General features: G+C 33.3%; 2 protein-coding genes across 5 annotated transcripts; one reads left to right on the forward strand and one right to left on the reverse strand.

Moving 5' to 3' along the window:
• The first annotated feature begins 4,629 nt into the window (after positions 1-4,629).
• Positions 4,630-10,091, forward strand: LOC133686357 (nuclear transcription factor Y subunit A-1-like). Its single transcript, XM_062106965.1, has 8 exons — positions 4,630-4,789; positions 5,346-5,623; positions 7,093-7,202; positions 7,390-7,461; positions 8,333-8,494; positions 9,175-9,292; positions 9,365-9,596; positions 9,715-10,091. Exons 2-7 carry the CDS (start codon positions 5,359-5,361, stop codon positions 9,577-9,579), a joined length of 942 nt encoding a protein of 313 aa, XP_061962949.1. The 5' UTR covers positions 4,630-4,789; positions 5,346-5,358; the 3' UTR covers positions 9,580-9,596; positions 9,715-10,091.
• A 992-nt stretch (positions 10,092-11,083) lies between these two features.
• On the reverse strand, positions 11,084-21,383 carry LOC133688925 (carotenoid 9,10(9',10')-cleavage dioxygenase 1-like). Of its 4 annotated transcripts, XM_062108578.1 has the most exons (14): positions 20,966-21,377; positions 16,955-17,025; positions 16,848-16,862; positions 15,890-16,001; positions 15,221-15,320; positions 15,041-15,103; positions 14,802-14,912; positions 14,534-14,718; positions 13,459-13,597; positions 12,703-12,820; positions 12,516-12,617; positions 12,113-12,364; positions 11,717-11,828; positions 11,084-11,373 (listed from the first exon to the last, which is right to left on the reverse strand). In XM_062108578.1, exons 1-14 carry the CDS (start codon positions 21,194-21,196, stop codon positions 11,344-11,346), a joined length of 1,641 nt encoding a protein of 546 aa, XP_061964562.1. In that variant the 5' UTR covers positions 21,197-21,377; the 3' UTR covers positions 11,084-11,343. The 4 variants fall into 4 exon arrangements, with proteins under 4 accessions (XP_061964562.1, XP_061964567.1, XP_061964583.1 ...); XM_062108583.1 differs by lacking the exons at positions 16,848-16,862; positions 16,955-17,025; positions 20,966-21,377 and adding an exon at positions 16,153-16,797; XM_062108599.1 differs by lacking the exons at positions 16,848-16,862; positions 16,955-17,025; positions 20,966-21,377 and adding an exon at positions 16,149-16,171.
• Between the last annotated feature and the right edge of the window lie 1,345 nt (positions 21,384-22,728).

Below are 22,728 nucleotides of genomic sequence, written 5' to 3' on the forward strand. Positions count from 1 at the left end.
AATACCCAAAGATCTATGGGATATTGATGGATCAATATTATTATTATTTTTGTCTAAAACAACCCTTTAAAAGGATAACCATAAAGGGGGTTATGACCTATCATCTTTGGGCTTATCGAAGTGTTGAGCCTATGTGTTTATGAATTTTGTGAAATGCTAGACCTATTTTTCCTAAACTCAGCAAAGTGCTAAACCCATATTTATATGGGTCTGAAGAGATGTCAGACCCATCATCTTTAAGCTCAGCCAAGTGCTGAGCTTCAAGCATCAGTGGGCCACACTAAGCTTGTGCTCATTCTAACTCCAAAAGAATCTTGGGCTCCTTGGTGAGACCATAAATCAAAGATATTTTATTGTTACAAAACAAAGGTATTTTGATGACATGTGAACATTTTCCCCTTCCATAAAGGATAAAACCTCGGGGGTTATAAAAGGAAGGAATGTAACCTCCGCTCGTGAAGTTTGGTTTTCCTCTACTATGAATGACATGTGTGTGTGTGGGGGGGCTTTCTTTTAAAAAAGGATTGTTATTTCTCTTATATAATACTGCCTTAATTATCAGAGAGTTCCTCAACTCGAAGGAGGGGACCATTTGTAGGTGTCGAGTATGATTCATCAACCATTTCACCAAGAAAAGATGAACCAGATTGCCAGATTTAGGAAATTAACAATCTTATCCCAGACCTCAACTTGGCCTTCAAGCCCATGGGATAGAATTGAATTTCATCACTATTGGTCTTAAAATTTAAATAAAAAAATATATGTTCTTGATCATTAAACCAATCACTTAAAATTAAAATTAAAATTAAAAAAAGATTAATTATAACATTTCTATCCCATCTTTTATATTGAAATCTCATAATATTAGACTTGTATGCAAATTCTAAATAGAGCCCTTAATTCTTTTACATAAATAATGGTAACTACAACTATGCTACACTATAGTGTTAGAAAATGAATATGCATGGATTATCACATTAACAAAACTTAAAAGAGATCATTGTTTCATTCGTTATTGAAACATTGTAAATTTTTTAGTGAAAACACTATGAATTCCCATAACATGTTTTATTTTTTCTTTACTTCAGTCATCAATTTTTCATTTTCAATTTCATTCTTCCACATGGTGTTGAGTCATGAATGGACGTGATTTATTTGGTGTTACTATTTTTAGATTTTTATGGCCTAAAAAAAGTCCTCGTATTGATTTGGTTTTTTATTTTGCAAAGAAGAATCCAGGTTCATTGTTTGCAAATGATTAAAAGAAAGGGAATCAAAATTAAAATGGCAACTCTTTATTAAAAAACTATTTTTTTATTTTTTGCTCCTTTATTTACTTTTTTTTTTAAAGTTTGGCCGTCGGGCTTTTTTTCTCTTCTAATTTTATCCTTCCGCATTACATTGATCGGTGATTCAGCTTGATTATTTGATTCATGTTACTTTCTTTCGGGTTATCAGAGCCTAAAAATACAATCTACCATTGGTTTGGTTCTTGATTTTGTAAAATATATTCCAATTTTATTGTTTATGAATAATTAAAAATAAAGGGACCATAATTAAACTCTTTGTGAAATGGCAACCTTTTTTTAATTCAAATTCTTTCGGGTTATCAGAGCCTAGGTTTCGATACCTTTAAGATAATTTTGTCTAGATTCATTTTTTATCCTTTTAGTTTGGACATTATATACTTTAATCCAAGACTTCATTTTATTCAAATTCTAGTCCCTATATTTAAGAGAGGGAAGAAAGTCATTAGATTATAGCGAAGGGGAGAGAACGTTTGGTCACATTCCAACAACAAAAAAGGTCGATCCTAGTGTCAACAAGTTCTATTTGACAAGGAAAATCTCATTGAGGTCTTTTAAACCATCATATTGCCTGAAAAAAATAAACCGGGCTAGAGAGAAATTTTTCTTGAACTGTTTTTAGGGTTTCTTAGGTTGATTAATTAGTTTTCGGAGGTTCTAGTGGTGTTTTTAGGTGAAAATTGGTTGAAAAGTGAACTTTTTAGGAAAAAATAACACCCCTTGATATTTGAACACCTTTATGGTTGTTGAATTCTAGATGGTAGACAATGTGTCATCTATTTCTTTTCTGTTTTTTTAAACAAATGGACGGACAAAACATTTTCTACCCATTTACATAATAATAATAAAAAAATTAGGCCCAGGTGCTTAGGTTGGGTTGCTAAGTCCATATGTTGGGCTTGATTTTATATTGGCTATAGGTGCTGGCCCTCCTCGTCCGCATACTTGGCTTTTTCTTTATTACTTTTTTATTTAATTAGAAATTATATAACTAAACAAAGCGCGCGCGCACACACTATATATTACTTTGTTATTTTAATTAAACATATATTTGGGTTGTTATTTTTTGAAATACCATTAAATTTTTAGTTTATTTTCCAATAAGATTATAATTGTTTTTTTCTTTTTAATTTTGGCAAGTGTTATTTTTGTATAGCCTGTTATGTTTGTTTTCTTTTTTGAGAAAAAATATTTCATGATTTTTTATAAGTGTCTATCTCTATTATCATGTAATTAAATAAAAGATATAAAAAAAACAGAGTAAGTGAACAACACCAGGTCTATGACCTGAATGTGTATTTGACGGGTGAACCTTGACCTATCCAATATGTAGTTATCTTAATATTTAAAAAACAAAAATGAGTGTATTTTGAAAAAAATTAAATTTTTCTTTCTACTAAAAAATGTGCTAACAACATCTACATGTTTTTTCCTGATCTACGCTCAATGAATATTTCAATGAAACATCTCTTGCATGTTAAAAGGTAGCTTGTAGTATAGCGTGAGCAACTTATCTAGTAATTATAAATCATATCGTAATAAAAATCATTAAACACTATAGTTGCTTATCTTTTTTTATTTTCATGTTTTCTTTTACATATGACTAGATTGGAGGCCTGCACCATTTTGCGGGCTAGACTATTTTTTTTAAGTAGGAAAAAAATATATCTAGGTGACAGTAGCGTTTTTAAAGAAGTAAAAGAAATTTGGGAGTCGTGTTAAGTCTTGATTAATTTGATGACACGATAAAAAACAAGCAGCAACAATAAATAAATAAATAAATAAATAAATAAATAAATAAATAAAACAATATTGGGTTGGGTCAAGTTAGATTAACACGTGAAACCTGTTGCCTGACACATAAGATTGAGATAATTCCATGGAGGGATGAAATCAGAAAAAATCAATTTTAAGAAAAGAGACATGAAAAGAAAGATTTAAACCAACTTGGTCCAATCTTTTAAATCGTGATCTGAACAAAATCATGATTAATAAAATACCAATGGATGAAATCGAAAAAAAAAGTTCCAATAAAAAAGAATTAAAAACAATATAAATATCAGTAAAAAAATAAGAACTAAATCTGACATAAAATAAATTAAATTAAAATATATGCCATTGAAAAGATAATTTAATTAAGAGAATGATTAAAATAATTAACAATGAAAAGAATGTGAACAAATTCTGAAATGTAAAAAAATTCAAAGGGTTAAATCGAAAGAAAATTCCTAATCTATAGATTATTTAAAATAAAAAAATAGCAATAAAAAAAAAGAAATCAAAAGTCTGCTTTGAAAATGTTCAAAGGAAAGCTACGAAACCAAGGAGAGAGGAAAGAAAGAAGAATAAAAAAGGTCACCGGCTCAAAAGCCGATACTTGTTTGCCACATGTGCCGTCCAGGAATGAAGGTGACATCGTGAGGATTAAAACATCATTGTGGAAACTGAAGTTTGACCGTAAAAATGATGTCGTACACACCATCCAAAAAATACAGGAGTACCCATGTGCGTTTACGTAAATTTCACTCACGACCAACATTTTTAAATTAATATATATATATATATATATATATATATATATATAAACAAAGATATTTTTATCATTTTACTATGCACTTAAAACGAAAAAGTTGTAAAAGACCCTACCCACTAGTTAGCCAATTTCTGTTTCTAAAAGTATATTATTCATTTTACTGTAAAAACAACAAAAATACCACTTTACTTCGCTGCTAAGACCATTTATGTTTTGTTGTCAAGAGTAAAATTATAATTTTATTATTCTGATACGCAATTCTAATAAATCTAGAACAACAGTAAAAAAGTTAGAATAAAATAATATCTAACATTATGATAATTATTATTTTTTAAAGTTATTTTTAGTTAGAAATGCATTAAAATAATATTTATTTATTTTAAAAAAATTATTTTTAATATTAGCATATAAAAAATAAGAAAATTAAAAAAATAATTTAAAAAAATTAAGATTTTTTTGAAAAGCATGGCATGTAATCGTAAACAAACCTGGTCTAAATCTACTACCCATTTTAGTTTTTCTTAAAAAATTAGAATATACATGGTAGAACAGAATTTCCACTGATTTGTAATCAAAGACAAGAACGGAAGTAAAAGAAAGAGACAAGGAGATCTGAATTGACCCAAGGGTGGTTTTGTCACACCAGAAAGTTGAGATACCTCGTGTCCTTAAATTTATCATTTTCTTCTAAAGAACAGACAAAGAAAACGACCTTTCCGTGAACTGTAAATGGAAATAATAATAATAATAAAGAAATGAATTTTTATTATTTCTGAAATATCCAAAACACTAATTTCTATAATATATATTCCTCTTCATCAAAATGCCACTGTCTCTCTGTTGGGGTTTACCTTACACACAGAAACATTTAACAAAGATGAAACAAAATCAATGACTTCCCTATAGATTCTCCAAAAATCCAAGCTTCTTTAGTGTTTCTAATTTCACAGTAAGCAATTCTCTCTTCATCTCTCCCCATGCTTGGATCTATACTTAGTTGTGGGCTTTTAATTGAGTCTTTAATCTGTGTTTTTCATGATAAGGTCATGTTCTTAGGAGAATTTCTGTATTTGGGCTGCTAGAAAACTTGTGGGAAAGGAGAAATTTGGAATTTTTTTTTATCTTTGGTTCTTCAAATAGAAAGGGTAGTTAGAACTGGACTTTGGCTTGGCTTGATTTGATTGCTTTTTGCTGTGAAACTTATAGGATGGAGTGGATTTAGGATTTCTTGATGAGAATCATACCTTAATTGAGCTAAAATTTGCTGTTTTTAGGTCTATATAAGTGAGTTTGGTATTGAAGCTATTGAATTTTGAATAAACTTTGTTTTTGGTTAAGCTTGAAACGAAGCTCTTTATTTTCCGTGACACTCCGTTTATTTTTTTGGCGGTGGCTGCGATGTTGAGAAATTCAATGGAGATTGGATTTTGCATAGAAGTGTTATATATATAAAGTTTTATTTTGAATAAGTTATTGAGAAATTAGGATTTCTGAATCTTTTCTAGGAGGACGACGTGAATGATGCCGGCAAAATCTGAAAAAGAAGATCGACGTTTAGACCACAGTGGACAGAGCCTGTTCCAATCAAACGTTTACTCCCAACCTTGGTGGCGTGAAGTGGGGAACAATCCCTCTTTGGGCGAAACTGCATCGAAGTTGTCTTCAGTAGAGAACCTGAACGGTTCTCTTCTGAATGCAGTGACACAATCAAAAGTTAATACTGGCTTACAGAAAGGAGCTATATTGAACAAAGATACGCAGACCGATGTAACATCACTATCTGGTAGTAATCCTTGACACCGTCTCTTTCTTTTGCTAGTATGTTTGCACGAAGATATTATTATTATCTCAACAGTTATCTTATATTAACTGTTTAGGCATTACGCTTCTTTTTGCTTCATGAAAGTGATCAACATGATGTTTCTATGTCTTTAAAATGGGTCATTGAATTTAACTTACTCAGCCAAGCATTCAATGGTTCGTGGTTAACATCACAAATTGGTTTTTCCATGCATATTCTACTTACTCTCTACAGTTTTTACATGAAGGTTTTATTCTTAAACAATGATGAAATTTAGCTAGAAAGAACAAGATTCGATCTTGCACAACGGAAAAGGAAGAAGAGGAATAATCTAGCATGGACAAAGTTTCTCGGTATTGCAAGGATACTGCTCCTTTTATTTCACTCTGGGTATCATATTCATTTGCAAAGGTAATATGGATGTTGGAGGCTCCAAAATGACGGAGAGCTCCTGAAAATAATCAAGCTCCACAGTTAGGACATGCACTTAAAATTGCATCTGGTACACGAGTTCATGTAAAAGTATTTCAATCATTTTGAATTTTGAAGGTAGTGTATCGGGGCTATTGTATATATCTAACCTTCCTCATCACTTTCAGGAGTTCAGGGAATGTCAAGTCTTTGAGAAATCTTTTATTTAGGAGGCTTCGTTGTTCCTCTATTTTTTTCTGTTTAACAATAAATCCTGAATGTGTTTTTTTTTTTTTTTTTTTGAGTTTAGGACTCACAAGTACATTTAAAATATCATTTCTTTTGTTTTTGGTTGGTTAGACAAGGGAGCATTAGGTTTATACTCCCAGTTGTGTTTCTTGAAGTTGTAAAGGTCTTTTTGTGGAAGTGGGGATGTGGAGAACAACTCAAGGAAAAGAAAAATCCGAAGGCTATTTTTCTTTTCCTGCTGTTAGATAAATATTATGAGCATAAAGTTTTTAATACCAATTTGTTTCTCTGAATTTCATGTCCAAAGTCCAAACACATTGCAAATTTGATTCGGAACAGTGTCTTCCTTTTACTGTAGTCTTCTCTTTGACCCCATTTGTATTTTGTTCTCGGCCAGTAGTATTCTGCTAGACTCCCTTACCTCTGCCACCGCCCAAATTCTGGTAGGAAGACGTGACTCTACTCAATGTACTGCATCAGATGCAGAAAACTGAAGGGATTAAATTGTAGCAACAGTTTAGAAATCCCTCCACCTGAGAATAATATTTTGATATAAATGCACGTGCTGAGTTTATTTTTTACTTTGATAAAAAATGTGTGAGAATGCTTGCTTTGTGTTGATTACTGGTGCCTTAGTGACTTTTAATCTTCAGCACAATAAAATTTAGTATGACATGTTTGCCCCTTGTTCAAGAAATTCAGATGTACCCTTTTCTCTTAGATGGATGATATCGTTGCAAGTTTCACACTTTGGCCGGTGAGTACTCACCAGTGTTTCTTTTCTTGACCAGATGAAGGTATTGGGCAACACCATCTCAATCATGTCCCATCACCAACAACTGTTACTATGGACGGACACCTTGAACCAAATTCCCAGATGGAACTTGTTGGCCACTCAATTGTAAGATTTCTATTTCTCTGTCTTTCCTCTGTGCATGTGAGCACCTGTCTTTCTAGTGCACACTCAACGTGCACATTTGTGAGCACACACAGTTGTCTGCCACTGGCAGCTAAATGTCTCTTGGACTTTGCCTTACCTGGCTCCAACTTCTATGCACCCAGAATTCTGAGTTCTCTTATTTTTTCAGGTTTTGACTTCACATCCATATACAGATCCACAGTACGGTGGGATCTTTGCTTCGTACAGACCACAAGCTATGGTATGAACTTCATGGTCCCATGTATATAGTAAAACTTTAACAACAGAAAGACAGTTGTACCACATTTGGCATGCTCCATATCCAAATCTTATTACATACTACATTTGGCATACTTCACGGTTTCATACCTATAATTGCTTCTTAGTTTAGAAACACTCTTCTGTTTAATTATTGAATTTATATTTGCAGTTTTTTGTTCACATTGCCAGTTCCCATTCAAGTGGTGATCTGGCATCGTGAACAGAAGTTGATCGAGGAATGAGACAACCAAGACCAACAGATTTCTATACTCTGTTTTTCATGATTATCCAAACAATTACATACATTTACCCATCAATGGTCAAGTCATCGGCTCACCAATTCAGCTGTTGAGCATATGGTTCATGGTTGGACCACCACTTATGCATTAAGTTTATTTCTTGTAGACTAAATTATGAAAAAACAAAAAAGAAAGATCATGTTCATCGTCAGATGAAAACCAAATGATTTCTTATGGTAGGTTGACAAATGTTTTTTTTGGTGCATGTGTATTGACTTATTTGTTTTTGTTTTTATTGTTTGACAGTAAGAGGATAAAATTTGAGATATAGAACCGACACAGGCCAGTCAAAACTTCATGGCTGTTAGTTGGGATTTAATGTGATAAAATCCACCCTGAAGTTCAACTTATGGTCTTATGCTGGTTTTTTCTCAGTACTGTTGGTTTGACCATCTTTCGATGGGTATTTCATTGCATGTCTGGTCTGAGAGCCAGCTAGAGTGCTGTCTTATTTGGTCCTGATAATGACATGAGAAATGATTAAATTAATGTTCTTCTATTTAATTATTGTTTTCAGACATTTATAGAAGAAATTTCTTGCTGTGATACTAGGTGCCTCAATTTTATGGAATGACTCACGCCAGGATGCCTTTGCCCCTTGAAATGGAAGAGGAACCTGTTTATGTAAATGCAAAACAGTTTAATGGTATTATGAGGCGAAGACAGGCACGTGCTAAGGCAGAGCTTGAAAAGAAAGCAGTAAAAGTTAGAAAGGTAAAATCGATGTATCAATTTTTTCATCCGCTGAAATCATTTAGTATTTCCAATGGCAAAATTTTAGGTTTAGATAAATAGATACCACCTTAAATTCTCTTTGAAAATTCATTGATTTTATGTGGTTCTTCCATAAATGGAGTTGATAGAAGTTAAATTTTCAGTATCCTTTTCCTGGGCTAACGAACAGTCACTTATTTAAGGCCTAGTTTACTTATTGATGATGATTTTAAAGTTGTTCCCAGTAGTAAATTTACTTGGACATATATGATTGTGAATTCTTTCCCTGGATAATTCTACTTCTTTTGAAAGGAGAGGCACATTGGGAATTTGATTTGGCTTTTCCTGGTTTTAGTAAATAGATGTATTTTTGATGAATGTTGCAAGTCAAGAAAGAGAAATGAGTGTCATTTTGATATAATGGATGTAAGAAGCACCCCATAGTTGACAATCTCCGAGTTAATGAGCATTTTGAATAGACAAATTCACATGAAGTGGGATGAAACTGCTTTGAGTGTCGAAGTAATTAATGGAGATTTTTTGCACTTGCAAATGTCTGTCATTCTTCACTGTTTATTGTTATGGTCTGAAATTAATGGTGATTTTTTGCACTTACAGTTTGCATTCTAAATTTAGAAATTGCCGGTTAAATGATTCAAGTCTCTTGTTGTTTGCCACAGCCATATCTTCATGAGTCTCGACACCAGCATGCTATGAGAAGGGCAAGGGGTTGTGGAGGTCGTTTCCTTAATACAAAGAAGCTTGATCATAATGCTGCCAATCCAACGTCAGATAAAGGTATTAATTCTGGTGCTAATATTAGAAAACAATCCCCTTACTTTTCAGTTTCTGAATGTTTGCCCCCTGAAGGTACTGGAGATTTGGATTCCTCCGGTGATCTGCAGGAAGGAAAAGAGTCCATGGTTCAAGACATGCAAACACACGCTTCCTCCAATGGCCATGGTAATGGCAATGGACTCTCATCAAGATATCATTCATTATCAGATGATGGCAGCTTCTTGGGTCAGCAGAAGGAAACCACACATGGGAATGGGGTGTCTAATGGGAACGTCTCCATTTATTAAATTTCCACCTTTGAGTTGTACGTGCCCCTTCAGCATTACTCCATTGGTTTGATGATTAAAATGATATAGACACCATTTAAGTTCCCTTTTCTCCCTGCCTGTCATTGTATCTTATGGGAGGTTTCTCTTTGGCAGGCAAAGCTGGAGGCATCAGCCATGTCCAACTTGGGGGGGGAACTTTCAGCGTGTGGTGTTTCTCAGGCAATTCATTCTTGGCTTTGGGTCTTTGTTACTTGGTGCATGCTGGTGGTGTGAGTGGAGCATATCATATGTTGTGATGGACTTCATGCTGTCTTCAGACTTGAACTAATTGCATATCTCTTCTTTTCGTCGCTTCTGTAAATATGGCAAAAACTAGTGTATCTACCTTGCAGGAATTAATCCCAAATGTAGTAATTCCAGTGGTCTGCGTTTGAACTTAACTTTCGTGTGATCATTTCTTTATGTGTGAGCAGAGGGTTTACCTCTTTTACCCTACCATCTCAACAGTTTTAAGGAGTCGGTTATTATTATTTCCTTGTCTTTTCCCTCCTGATTCCTTTTGGGATTCACCTCATCTTCATCCTAGTGATTAGTGATTGTTTCGAAAAATGTTTGGCTTGTCGTATTGCACACGGATATGCTTATTGATCTTTTGGGTCAAATTCATCGCCATTCTGCCAAATGTTCGGGGTGGAGAGATTTGGAGGCAGCTCTGTATTATTGTCGGGCAACGAGGGAGAGAACGAGGACAAAATCATGGGGGCATTGAATAGCTTTTCCTGCGCATGAATGGTTTACTCGGAAACATGGATGTGCTCATGAACTTGGGAGGCGTGCCATCACCGGAGCCTAGAGGAATGTCTCGGTTGTACGTTGTGGTAATAAATACGAATTTTCTTAAAAAAGAATTCACTTTTTAGCTATTCATTTAGTTTTTTTAAAATGTTTAATTTAAGTTATTTTTTATAATGATTTTACTTACAACCTCATAATATTTTATTATCAAATAATTTGATATATTTAATCTTACAACGTAGTGGCACAGCACATCAATACAACGTGCACCAAACACAATCAGGACCAAACAAGCCCCTGCTCTTCAAATGCTTCAACCTCCAGGGAGTTGGGATACGATGCATGAAATCGAATCTCTGTTTTTTATTTATAAATAGAACAATTTATAAGGGAAGGATGGATTGGATGCTCTTTTAATCCGCAGAAGAAGAGGCAGAGGAACTAACCAACCCTTTCATAGGTTTCTTGCACCTGCAGGTGAATACTAGGCGTTTGTGCTGAGGGATGGGTCTCTCTCCTTTTTTTTTCATAAATTTATTGATCTCATTTTATTTTAGTTTTACTTGCAAATAAATCCGAGTGGCTTCTTCCTTTGAAAATTTGATTCCCAATCGAATTGGGAGTTGTTTATACTTTTTCTTTAAAAAATGTTTAATTACTATTATATTATATTAGGGATTCACTATGAATATAAAGGAATTATCTAATTTATTTCATGAAGTTTAACTTAATCTGAAGATTTAGTGATTTTCTTTATTATTCTAAGCGAAATAAATAGCAGAAAACTCATATAAGTAGTCATCCTGGTAACATAAAAACTGACATTTGCGTAAAGTTGAGTATGAAATATGACAGTTGAATACCGCCTCTCTGGTAGATGAGGGGGTGTTTGTAGCAGTGATAATAGTTGCTTTGCTTCCGGTTCTCCGTTTGACAGAGGTCTGCCATCTCATGCCGAAATGGTTGTCTAGACACTCTGCTGCGCAATTACAGTTCTGCCTGTTCTTGAAGTTGTTCCTGTTCAACATGTAATGAAGTTTGGTTAGAATCACAGCTCACTTGTTCCATTGCTGGGTATCCGAGATGGTCGACTCAATCTCCGCATCTTATGAATCAAATCAATGCCTTTTAGCTGTTATTTGGTCATCAACTCTTTGGTGTTTCCTTACTTCAGTTGATTGATTTCTCAATGGGGAAAGAAAAAAAAAACTTAAAATTTTATGGCATCACTCTTCCACTCCCTGGAAATCCTTCCTGCCCCTCATGGAAAACATCTTCCAGTGCAAGGAAGTTCAGAAATGAATCGAGTATGGAGGATTCAAATTAAACAAAGTCCAGAAGCAACCAAGATTACGCTCACCTCTGAAACAAAGAAGGCATGGAACCCATATGGAACTCTGTGTGGTAACTCAACAACTGCAACAGGATTGGCTGACATTGTTTTTGCATCAATTACATTCACTGATGATTTTCTGTATATTAAAGTTGGAGAGTTAATTTCTAAATAAACCATGAATTAAGCTTAAACCTTAAATGAACTGCAAACCACCCCGTCCTTGATGCCCCTCGGAAAGAATAACAGAAACAGAAAAGTCAAAGGGAAAGTGAAAGTGAAAGCGAAAGCCAGGTCTTCATTGGTGGGCATATAGTCACTTTTTAGGTTGGATGGAAATGGAAAGAAAATTTCTTGAAGAAAGACATAAAGCAATAGTCGTTGGCAGATTTACAAATTGAGGTAAGAAACGAGAGCAATTACCCAGTATTTTCATCATGTGCAAAGAATATCAGGTATCCATCATCTTCCTCAGAAGTGATGCCTGGCTTACGACGGACGAATACAGCCTCTGAACCAAATCTACCAGGACCAAGGTCAAAGATGCCTTTGACATTTCCTCCAACTTCAATCTTTTCTTTTCCTGGCTCAGGCTCTGCCTGTAGATCAAATTTGACAATCCCTGTGACCTTTGCATTGCTGTTCAGAAGGGTTCCGTATACATATCTTTGTTTCCTGAATTCACACAAGACAATCATTAGATAAAAATGATAGGAAAAAGACATGATTCACTCAACACCACATGTAAAATATGAAACAGCAAAATGTACACAAACCAATGAACAGCACTTCATTGACACAAATGCTGCACAGAGTAGATGTAAACCTGCCAGTGTAACTCTCATTCACCCTGGGAAAATCAACAGCAGATTCTGATAGTTTCTTTTGTGAAGCTACACCAGTTTTCATATTGAATCTCATCTCATACCTGCTCGGAAAGAAAAAAAGGCCATCAGAAACACTTAAAATCAAACTACCATAAAATTCACAGGAATGTGTCATATTACTCCTACAGTTCATCTACAAAATTCTCATGCTTTTCTTTGACAGCCCCATTGGCCACATCCAAACCTGGATCTTGAAGGCGGCAAGTGATTAAAATAATCTCATCCTCCTCCTCCCAGGCATTGGCTAACAAAAGTCAGCAAATAAAGTTAGAACGGGCTCATGAAGACAGGAAAAAATCTGGCGTCTTGTTCATAAGCAAATAGAAGCCTTTGTATATTTGAAATTCCACTAAGATATATCAGTGGCATTGGCAAAAGAAAATTTCACTTTCAAAAATAGAGTCGATTTTTTTGAGTTACACATAAGAGAAGCCGGACTATAATTTTAGGAACAGCAGGCTGGCATAATTTTTCAAGGTTAAAGAGGAACCTAAAAGACAGCCTACTGCAGTTTATATATATTTGTTTACATCACTTTGACTTCTAAATTTGATTGTCAACATTACGCATGTCAAGTGCCAAAGGTGACAATTTTCGAAAACTATGCATAGAAAAGTTGACTACAAATTTTGTGCGAGGATGCCTCTTTGTTGATTGAATTTAATTGACAAGAAGATCTGGCTAGGTAGTCCCAGAAAATCAGACAATGAAGCTTGATGTAAGCTAAAGACACAAAGGATCAAATTCCTAGCCAGTGATAGAAACCAGGATAAAGCACAATAACCTAAAGACATGCTGGCTAAGTGTGTTCATATTACATATTTATCAACATAGGAGGCTAATGTTTTTGGAATTTAAAACATGTGAAAGAAAGGAGCTCACCATTGTGGAATATGAAGCAATTTGGAAGCTCAAACCATTTGATTAGGAGGTCATCCTTAGCATATCGTGGAAGGACACCAAAACGAGCTTTTTTTGTTGCATCAAATGTGAATATGAACTTCTTATCTTTCACCATTTCCTGAAAAGTTGTCAAGGAAAATATTTAAGGTTCGTTGTTTCTATTACATTCCATACCATGAATGAAATCTAGAACAAAATTCAAGTCTTAATGTGACTTTTCATGCAAGTTACAGAAGGCTGCTTTTAGCTGTCCAGAAAGTTCTGTTAGAATTAAAATCTGGGAGAAATTTAAAAGCAAACCGACAGTCAAGGAAACTGATATTCATGCATTTTGGTTGAGAACTTAGAATAAAATTTTGCAGAAAAAAACCATAACTTTCTTATGGTTGGACGAGAACTGAGTGGTATTTTCTAGCTAGAAATTAGCTAGATGTTCTGTTGGTTGCAAAAATATCAACAGAGATGAGCGACCAGCATTCATTCCTTCACCTTTAAAATAAAAATGATGGTGATTAAAATCAAAATAGTATAACTACCCCATGCATAGCATTATGCTTTGCTGTTGCTTAGACTTGGTTACAATTAAAAGAAACTAATACATGGAACTCGACTTGTTCAGTGTTTTTGAAATGACTGGCCTGGTATTCTTTCTATTTAGAGCATAGTTACAATACTAGCCCAGAAGTTGACCCGGCCCAAGGCTGTAGTCGCCACTTGTTAGGCCATGCAAGGTCTTATAACATTGATTTAAAGTCAGTTATCTTCAAATAGAGGATTTACCTGATTGGATACAGTCAAATCATTCACAACCTCAAAATCAATGATTCCTGTCCACCCCCCCCCCCCCCCCCCCATATAATCAATTGAAAATGCTGGAGTGTTGTTTTCTTAAGAGAAATGTAGTGTACGAGCAGATACGTAAAATAAGAACCTTTCACTTGCATAGATATTCATCAAAGACACACTCATACGACCTCGTAAACCATTCATTCATTTGTTTTAGAAGTATTATGAACCGTGTCCAGAAACTGCAATAACTGAGACATTAATTTACCTTTGGTCGGAAGTACAAAGGAAGATCCAAAAAAACTGCATAGTTCTCTGTAATTGCAAAGTCATGCATCATGATGGGGTCTGATATTGTTATTGGTACAGGGTCATGCATGACACCATCCTTTGAAATGACTCTGTATGTCACATATGGTGGTTCATGTGAATACCCAAAGGTAAACATCTCTCCTGCAAGAAGGGGTTTTTTAATGTTAGTGTTCCACTTCAGTAAAACTAGTTGCTGAATTTCTTTTCACGCAGGTGGACATTACCAGTGAATGGATCCACCTTTGGATGAGCAGTGAAAGGATGTTTTAGTCTTTTGTCGTAATCCAACAGGCCAAGAGTTTGCAGATCTCCATCTTCCATAACTTTAACCACGTCTGCAAGATTCAAAGGGCGTCATTCCAGTTCTCCACAAAAGGACGGCAAAAGAGCACCGCACAACTCTCTCTCTCGGGAAATTCTATGATCTTCTCGCAAGTAAATTAAAGAGAGAAGATGAGCTTACAGGGTTTATCAGCCTCTTGAAGTGCTAAAAGTTTTCCATTGTGATAAATGAGATTTGTATTGCCTGGATCAGAGGGTTGCAGACAATTAGTTTCTTCTAACACTCAATTTTATGAGGATGCTTGATATGTAAAATAGCATCTCCGGAACTTCATCGCTAGCCAAAAGAAACCCAACTTACCGGTCCCAATTCCATATGACCTGTCCAATACTTTTGTTTTCAGTCGAAGTATTTGTATGTTAACCATAAGTAATCCAAACAGCCCCCTGAGGTCTCCAATCTGCAAATGACAGGTCAAAGAACAGAAGACAATTATTCGAGAGAAAATATTCAGCAAAAGGCTCATATACTCTTGATTTATGAGCAAAGCTACAGGAGGTATGAGAGCATTGCCCTTACGGCATCAAGCAATGTTAAAGATTCAAAATTAACTCAAGGCTACTAACTTTGCAGTGAGATTACAATATTTACCTTATAAAATTCAAATCTGCTGTTTCCCAGGAATGATTCATAAATGAATAAACTCAGCTATTTACTATACTCAAAGCATACAGAGACAAACAAGAATACTGTTAGCGAGCTCCGATCGCGGAAGATGGAGCATTACTCGCAATATTTATGCAACGAATAACCTCTTACTCAGAAGAGAGGCAGGGCATCACATACTTTCCACAACCTTACTGTTACACCTCTGAAATCGCTCTTAAAATCACAACAGCTATTTGAATTTTTAGAGTTGGATAATGAGAACATCAGAGCTTTGTACGTAAGCTAAAAATGATCCCCCAGAAATTTCACAAAATAATTCCATCTTAAACGAAACCCTTTTCAGGTGGTTCAGGAACGTACCTTCATAAACTTGGCACCTCCAAAAAACTCTTCTTGTTTAAGTCGTGATGTCCTGACAAATCGACTGACATATGCTGCTTTTCCATCCTTAATGCGCATACCATGAATCATTCTATAAATTCATTTGACAAAATAAATTAACATAATTGACTTGGTAAGTGATAACGATAATCCTGATGGAACGAAAGCAGCATATAACACTCAGAATCTAAACATTTATAAAGGGAGAATAGGTGCGAAGGGAAAATGGAATAACCACCTACATATAACGCAAAAGAAAACAGCTTATCATGAAGGACATTAGGTTTGTGCATTGGCATTCCAATAGTCGGCTCACAGAATCACACGCAACAGATCTACCAGAACCAACTTCAAATAATTGTTAATGCATGAGTTGATGTCCATGACAGGAACGGCGATCAGGCTCTGTGAAGAGTTCTTTCATAGAAAACCATTTTTTTCTTTCTTTTATATGCATCATAAGAAGATAAATATATCTGCAAACCATCATTGATGAATCAAACTCTCTGGTACATGAATACTTCGTTCTCAAATGCAAGATTTTGACTGTGTCCTGCCTACAGACACCACTGCAATTTATTTTCAAGTTCAATATTACTGTGATGCTTATGTTCGAAAATACTCTGTATCCATTTCCAATATCTATCACCAGATCGAATTCGGGTGACTTATATGCACCTGTTAAACAAACATCAAGGAACCAGTTACGAACACAAAAGACTCAACGCTCACTTTGGGTTTCATGTCAAGGCACTAAACATTGACTTATAAAGATCATTTGGACACAGAACATAAGATGTTAGGTCAACAGAAACCATCACATCATATGAACTGGAACGTTCATCTCTCTCTCTCTCTCTCTCTCTCTCTATATATATATATATGCAGAGAGGAGTAGAGGAAAAACCAAAATCAGCAATGTATCAGCGCAACATACCCGTCTCCATCAAACCTGCGCAGCCAACCAAGCAAGGATTTAGCACAAATGCTCAGCTGAACAACCACTTCATTTTCATTTACAATGACAAACAAGCATTGAGTTACCAATTGTATCCAGCCACGGGTGCAAACTTCGGGTTAGGACCCACCCTCACAAACTCCCCATTCATGCATTCCTAAATAAAGAAAAATCAGTGAAACTTCATTTCAATTTTATTGCCTAACAAAATAAATAAACTACACAGATATGGTCCATTTTTCTTTTAATTGATTTAAGATTAGTATATTACTGTTAATAATTCTAAATCTTTGTTAAACTGAACATTTTCATGACTTAATATATCTGTTGTCGTACTGTGCTGAGCTCTATCACAGTCTAATTTTCCTTTAGAATTTACCAGTAAACTCCAGCGGTCATCCAACATCCGTTAACCTTATTTCTGATTACTTAATTAACGAGCCAATGATCATGGAATTTCCAACTACAACAGAACGTAATGAATGGTTTATATGTTGGGTATACTACCAAAGTCCCACATTGGCTAGAAATGGGAAGGATTATGGGTATATAAGGATGGATAAATATCTCCATTGGTTTGAGGCCTTTTGGGTATAGCTCAAGAGCAAATCCATGAGGGCTTAGGCCCAAAGTGGACAATATCATACCAATGTGGAGATAAGTGGTGTCCATAGTCCTTACAAGTGGTATCAGAGCCAGGCCCCCGGAGTTAGCCCATGATGGATGAATCCTCGGAATGCAGAACAGAAGGTGGTGGGCCCCCAATCACGATGTAATCCATGGAGCAGCTCTATTGGATAGGCGGTGTGCTCCCTTCATGGACGTGTCCTGATCCCAACACGGTGAAGAGGAGTTGACCTAGAAAGAGCAAACTCTCAAGTCAGGTAGTGCTCTCCGGATGCTTCATGGACGTGTCCTGACCCAAACACGGTGAAGTAGAGAATGAAGAATCTTGGTTGGTAGAGAGTGGATGGATGAATGATCGGTTTGAGGGGAGGCTCGGTGGTCCTTTGTTCGAGGGGAGGATTGTTGGGTATACTACCAAAGTCCCACATTGGCTAGAAATGGGAAGGATTATGGGTATATAAGGATGGATAAATATCTCCATTGGTTTGAGGCCTTTTGGGTATAGCTCAAGAGCAAATCCATGAGGGCTTAGGCCCAAAGTGGACAATATCATACCAATGTGGAGATAAGTGGTGTCCATAGTCCTTACATTATAAACTTCACATGGACAAAACGGAGACAATTTACATTACATTATTTACAATATAACTAAAGAGCTCGTGGTTTTAATATTTGAATCATAGTGCCTAATTTTTTTATTTATTTGTGTACTCAAACTTTTTTTAATTGCATCCTTTTACAGTTGAATTTAATGAACTATAGTTTAAATTCGTGGTAGAATCACAAAATTTAAAGAAAAAAGACAAAACTATAAAACAATAATGGAAAACTTTGTAGCAATATGAAATTCTCGCTAAAAAATCTTTTTAGTCATCGTATTTTCCTTCTTCTTCCTTTATAGACCTTATAATTTTTGAGATTTTAGTTTTGATTTAAAAGTTCATTTTTTTTATTTTTCAATCTCAAGGTTTGAGAAATGAGAGAGTGTTGCTAGAAAACTACGAAGAAGAGAGAAAGTTGTAAGTTAGCCACATTCCAACAAGATCGATCTTGTTGTTAACATGTTTCATTTGGTGACAGAAGTTCAATTAAAGTTTCGTTTAGACTTTATCTTGTCAAAAAAAAAAAAGAACGAGGCTTGAAATCTTTTTTGAATTCGAGTTGCTTTTCAACAAATTAAATGTTGATTTATGACCAAGAATGGGTTTATTAAGATGTTTCTTAGGTATTTTTAGTGTAAAAAATGGTTGAAAATGAGTTTTTGAGACATAAAAGTTAAAAATCTAACTTTTTAGTCATAAGGTAATCAAATTTCAACCAGATGATGAACTCTACGGTTTTACTAGTTGAATCCATAATGTCTACTTTTTTTCATTTTCATACCTCTAGTCTTTTTTTCAACTACATCCTTTTGTAATTGAATTTAATGAGCTAAATTTTGAATTTTCAATAGAATCACATAATTCATAGAAAAATACAAAACAAGTAAAAAACTATGGTTAGTTTGAAATTCTCACCGGAAGTTCTTTTTAATCCACCTATTTTTCCTGTTATTACTTTATAGCCTTTATAGTTTTTAAAGTTTTAATTTTAATTTAAAAGTTCATTATTTTTTATTTTCAGCCCCTCCATTTAAGAGAGAGAAAAAATCATTAAAAAATAATAATAATAAAAAAAGTGATTGGTTGACATTATTTAACAAGAAAGTTCTATTAAGATGTTATTTAACCTTTATCTTACTAAAAAAATAAGTTGGGGCTCGAGAAGTTTTTTTACTTTACTTTTTTTAACTTATTAAATGCTAAATATTTAAGACTAGAAATGGTTTATTGAGATCTCTAGGATATTTCTTAAGTGATTTTAGTTTGAAAAAAGATTGAAAATAGTTTTTTGACTTAAAAGTTGAAAACCCAACTTTTCAGTCACCTAAAGTGGCTAAAGTTCTATTTCCATCAGTTGACGATGAGTTGTTTTTCGCTATAAACAATGTGTTGTCCATCTATTCTGACCCAAAAAAAAATACAAGTGAGCCAGGCACTTGACCCTATCTTTACAAGCTTGTGTGTGCTTAATCAGCTTTGTTTGGGCTAGAAACTGGCCTTGTAGAACAAGGCTACTTGGCTAATTTTATGATCCCTTATTTATTTATTTTTTAATTTAAATTTCATATAATTATTTTTAGAGTATTATTCCATTAAATACTATTCAATTTTAAACATATTTTAAAAAAATGAATGTTAGGGTAGGGTTTAAGGTTTTACCTTTTTTGTTAGTTAATTAGGGTTTTAAGTATTTGATTTCATCACGACTAAATACATTTCAGGATTATAAAAAGAGAATTGTAATCAGTAAGTTAGATTTGTAAAGAATTTATAAATATTATTATATTTTCTTCATCAATAGATAAATAATTTTATAATAATTTCATTAAAAAGTATACAAGTGCATTTTTGTTCAATTTTGTTATGGTTTAAAAGATCAAACATTCTATAAAATATTATTTAAAGACTTTTTAAAGTTTCAAACAGCTATAAACAAAGAATATAGATATTTGGATTGGAAAGTTAGGGTTTAAGGTTTTTCCTTCCTTTGCTGATCGGAGCTTTTAAGTTATTTGCTTTTTATTTTTAAAATTGAATAGCAAACACTTTTTTCTCAACCATTAGTGATTATTTTTTTAAATGTAATTAAAATTAAATAAATAAAATTATATTTAAGATTTTATTTTAATGATATCAGTCAATTTAATATTATTTGTTTTAGTAGGATTTAAGTTTTTCTTTTGAAATCATTCCATTGATTATTCAACGTAGATTTGCTATGCAAAATATTTTATGAAAACAATTTCAAGTCATTCTAATTATTATTTTTTTATGAATGATTATTTTTTAAAAATTATTTTTTTATAAAAAAATTACATGAATCATAAATCCATATTTAAACAAAAAAAAAATTTATATATATTTATTCTAGTTGCTTTTAGTTTTAACCGAACAAATAACATTTCTAGAAAAGCTATATTAAGAAAAAATAGTGATAAGAAAAGGATAAATTATTCTAATAATAATTATTTTGTTTGGATGAGATTTAAATTAATTTTTTATATATATATATTTAGATAAAAAAAACTTTGAAGAAGTCCTCAATGATAGATATTTTAATTTGTATTTATCTTTTAATTTTTTAATTTAGTGTTTAATTGATATTAATAACTATTTTTTATGTTTAATATTGATTTTTCAATTCATGGCTAATTGTTTTTTTTAATATACAAAAACACGCTACAACAGGTACATAATCGTACATATTATATTTATTTATGTTACAAAAAGGCTTTTGATACGATCCGCGACAAAGCGGGCGTTAGCTGACTACTAATTAAGGAGTATATGAATTATTTATTACTTTCAGATATTATTTATATAATATAATATTATGAAGCCAAACAGTGATTAGCAAGTAGTACTTACAGGGAGGTGACCTTCGACAGGAAGGTCCTTAACGGGAGCAGTTTCTTCAAGAACCGGAGCGAAGTTACCGGAGAGATAAGGATGTGATTGAGATGTATCATGCATCAATTTCATAATCAGCTTTTCCAAGTAGTCGACGAGTTTTGAAGTCAGTCCTTTTTGCGGCTTTGGATTCACCTCCACTATTGGGCATCCAGCTCCGACGCCGTCCTCTTGCTTTTTCTCCGCCATTTCAGTTTCTCTTCCTGGCAGAGATGGTACTAACTTGTGATGGAAACAACAAGAAGTTGCATTGCGTGTCTTTTTTTATAGAGGAGAAGGGCTGTGTTTTTCTCATGGCGATGATGCCGACCACTTGTTTGTGTATGGGAGGTGCGAGCCATTGGAGCTGGAGATTTTTGTTTGTTTTGGAGAAAATTGATGCTGGATGACTGACGAATATTTCTTCGAGGACGTGGGTGCCAGGCATGACTGCTACGCTTGACATTATTAAAACATACTCTGAATGGTGTGGGGAATCACTGATTCCCTACACATATTTCAATGTTAATTATAACAGTGAATTTTTTATTCTAACTTTTTTCTCTTTTTTTATTATTTTTCCTTTTTAAAATTTTTTTTTTTTCAACTTTCTTATTTTTTTATTTTTTTATTTTTTTTCAAAATTATTTTTGTTGATTTTACCTTTTAAATATTGACCTGGTTAAAATTTTTGCTTTATAATTTTTTTAAAATACTGTGAATTGCTACAATATTTTTCCACATAGTTTTTCTATTTTATTTCTTTATTTTTTAAAATTATATTTGTTAATATTTTTTAATATTGAGCAGATTGAGAATTTGATTTGGTAATTTTTTTTTCTTTAAAACATTGTTGATTGCTACAGTGTTTCTCCGTATGGTTTTTTTTCTCCAAAATTATCTTTTTTATTTTATTTTTTAATATTGAGCAGATTAAAAATTATAGTTACAATATATTAAGAAAGCACTGTAACTTTTTTTGAAAATTATTGTTGATTGCTACAGTGTTTTTTCCCACATGGTTTTTTTTCTGTTTTTATAATGTTTTTTCCTAAAATTATTTTTATCAATTTTATTTTTTAAATATTAAGCTGGTTAAGAATTGCAATTATAAGTAAATACAAGTTTTTCCTCACAAAACACTATGGATTGATACAGTTTTTCCTCACATGGTTTTCTTTCAATTTATTTTGTGTGTTTCTTTTTTTGTGATATTTTTTTTCAAAATTATCTTTGTCGATTTTATTTTTTTTTAATATTGAGTTGGTTAGAATTTAACTTTGTAATAAAGCTTAATTGTGTGGGGAAAACATTGTAGCTTTGCTCATAAAACATTGTGGATTGCTACAGTGTCTCTCCGTATGGTTTTTTTTATAACTTTTTTCAAATTATCTTTTTTAATTTTATTTTTTTAATATTGAGTTGTTTGTAAATTATAATTACAAGTCATTACAAATAAGGCTAAATCATGTAGGGAAGCACTGTAGCTTTCATCACAAAACACTGTGAATTGCTACAGTGTTTCCAACATGATTTTTTTTCTTTTTTTGGTGTTTCTTTTGTTATTTTTTTTTCTAAAATTATCTATGTCGATTTTTTTTAATATTGAGCTGATTAAGAATTTAGTTTTGTAATTTTTTTCTTTAAAACACTGTGAATTGTTGTAGTGTTTTTCCATGTGATTTTTTTATGATTTTTTCCAAAATTATCTTTGTCGATTTTTTTTTTAAAATATTAAGTTG

The sequence above is a fragment of the Populus nigra genome, chromosome 1, assembly GCF_951802175.1.
Source record: "Populus nigra chromosome 1, ddPopNigr1.1, whole genome shotgun sequence".
NCBI lineage: Eukaryota > Viridiplantae > Streptophyta > Magnoliopsida > Malpighiales > Salicaceae > Populus > Populus nigra.

What these genes read in the sequence shown, in the direction of transcription:
- LOC133686357 (XM_062106965.1), top strand. Translation starts at nt 5,359, where the DNA reads ATGATGCCGGCAAAATCTGAAAAAGAAGATCGACGTTTAGACCACAGT. An exon ending in AACTTGTTGGCCACTCAATT is followed by an intron (nt 7,203 to 7,389) that starts GTAAGATTTCTA and finishes TTATTTTTTCAG; the next exon opens with GTTTTGACTTCACATCCATA. An exon ending in CAATCCAACGTCAGATAAAG is followed by an intron (nt 9,293 to 9,364) that starts GTATTAATTCTG and finishes TGCCCCCTGAAG; the next exon opens with GTACTGGAGATTTGGATTCC.
- LOC133688925 (XM_062108578.1), bottom strand. Translation starts at nt 21,196, where the DNA reads ATGGCGGAGAAAAAGCAAGAGGACGGCGTCGGAGCTGGATGCCCAATA. An exon ending in TCAAGAGGCTGATAAACCCT is followed by an intron (nt 14,913 to 15,040) that starts GTAAGCTCATCT and finishes TGAATCTTGCAG; the next exon opens with ACGTGGTTAAAGTTATGGAA. An exon ending in TTGCTTCATATTCCACAATG is followed by an intron (nt 12,821 to 13,458) that starts GTGAGCTCCTTT and finishes GACTTTTGTTAG; the next exon opens with CCAATGCCTGGGAGGAGGAG.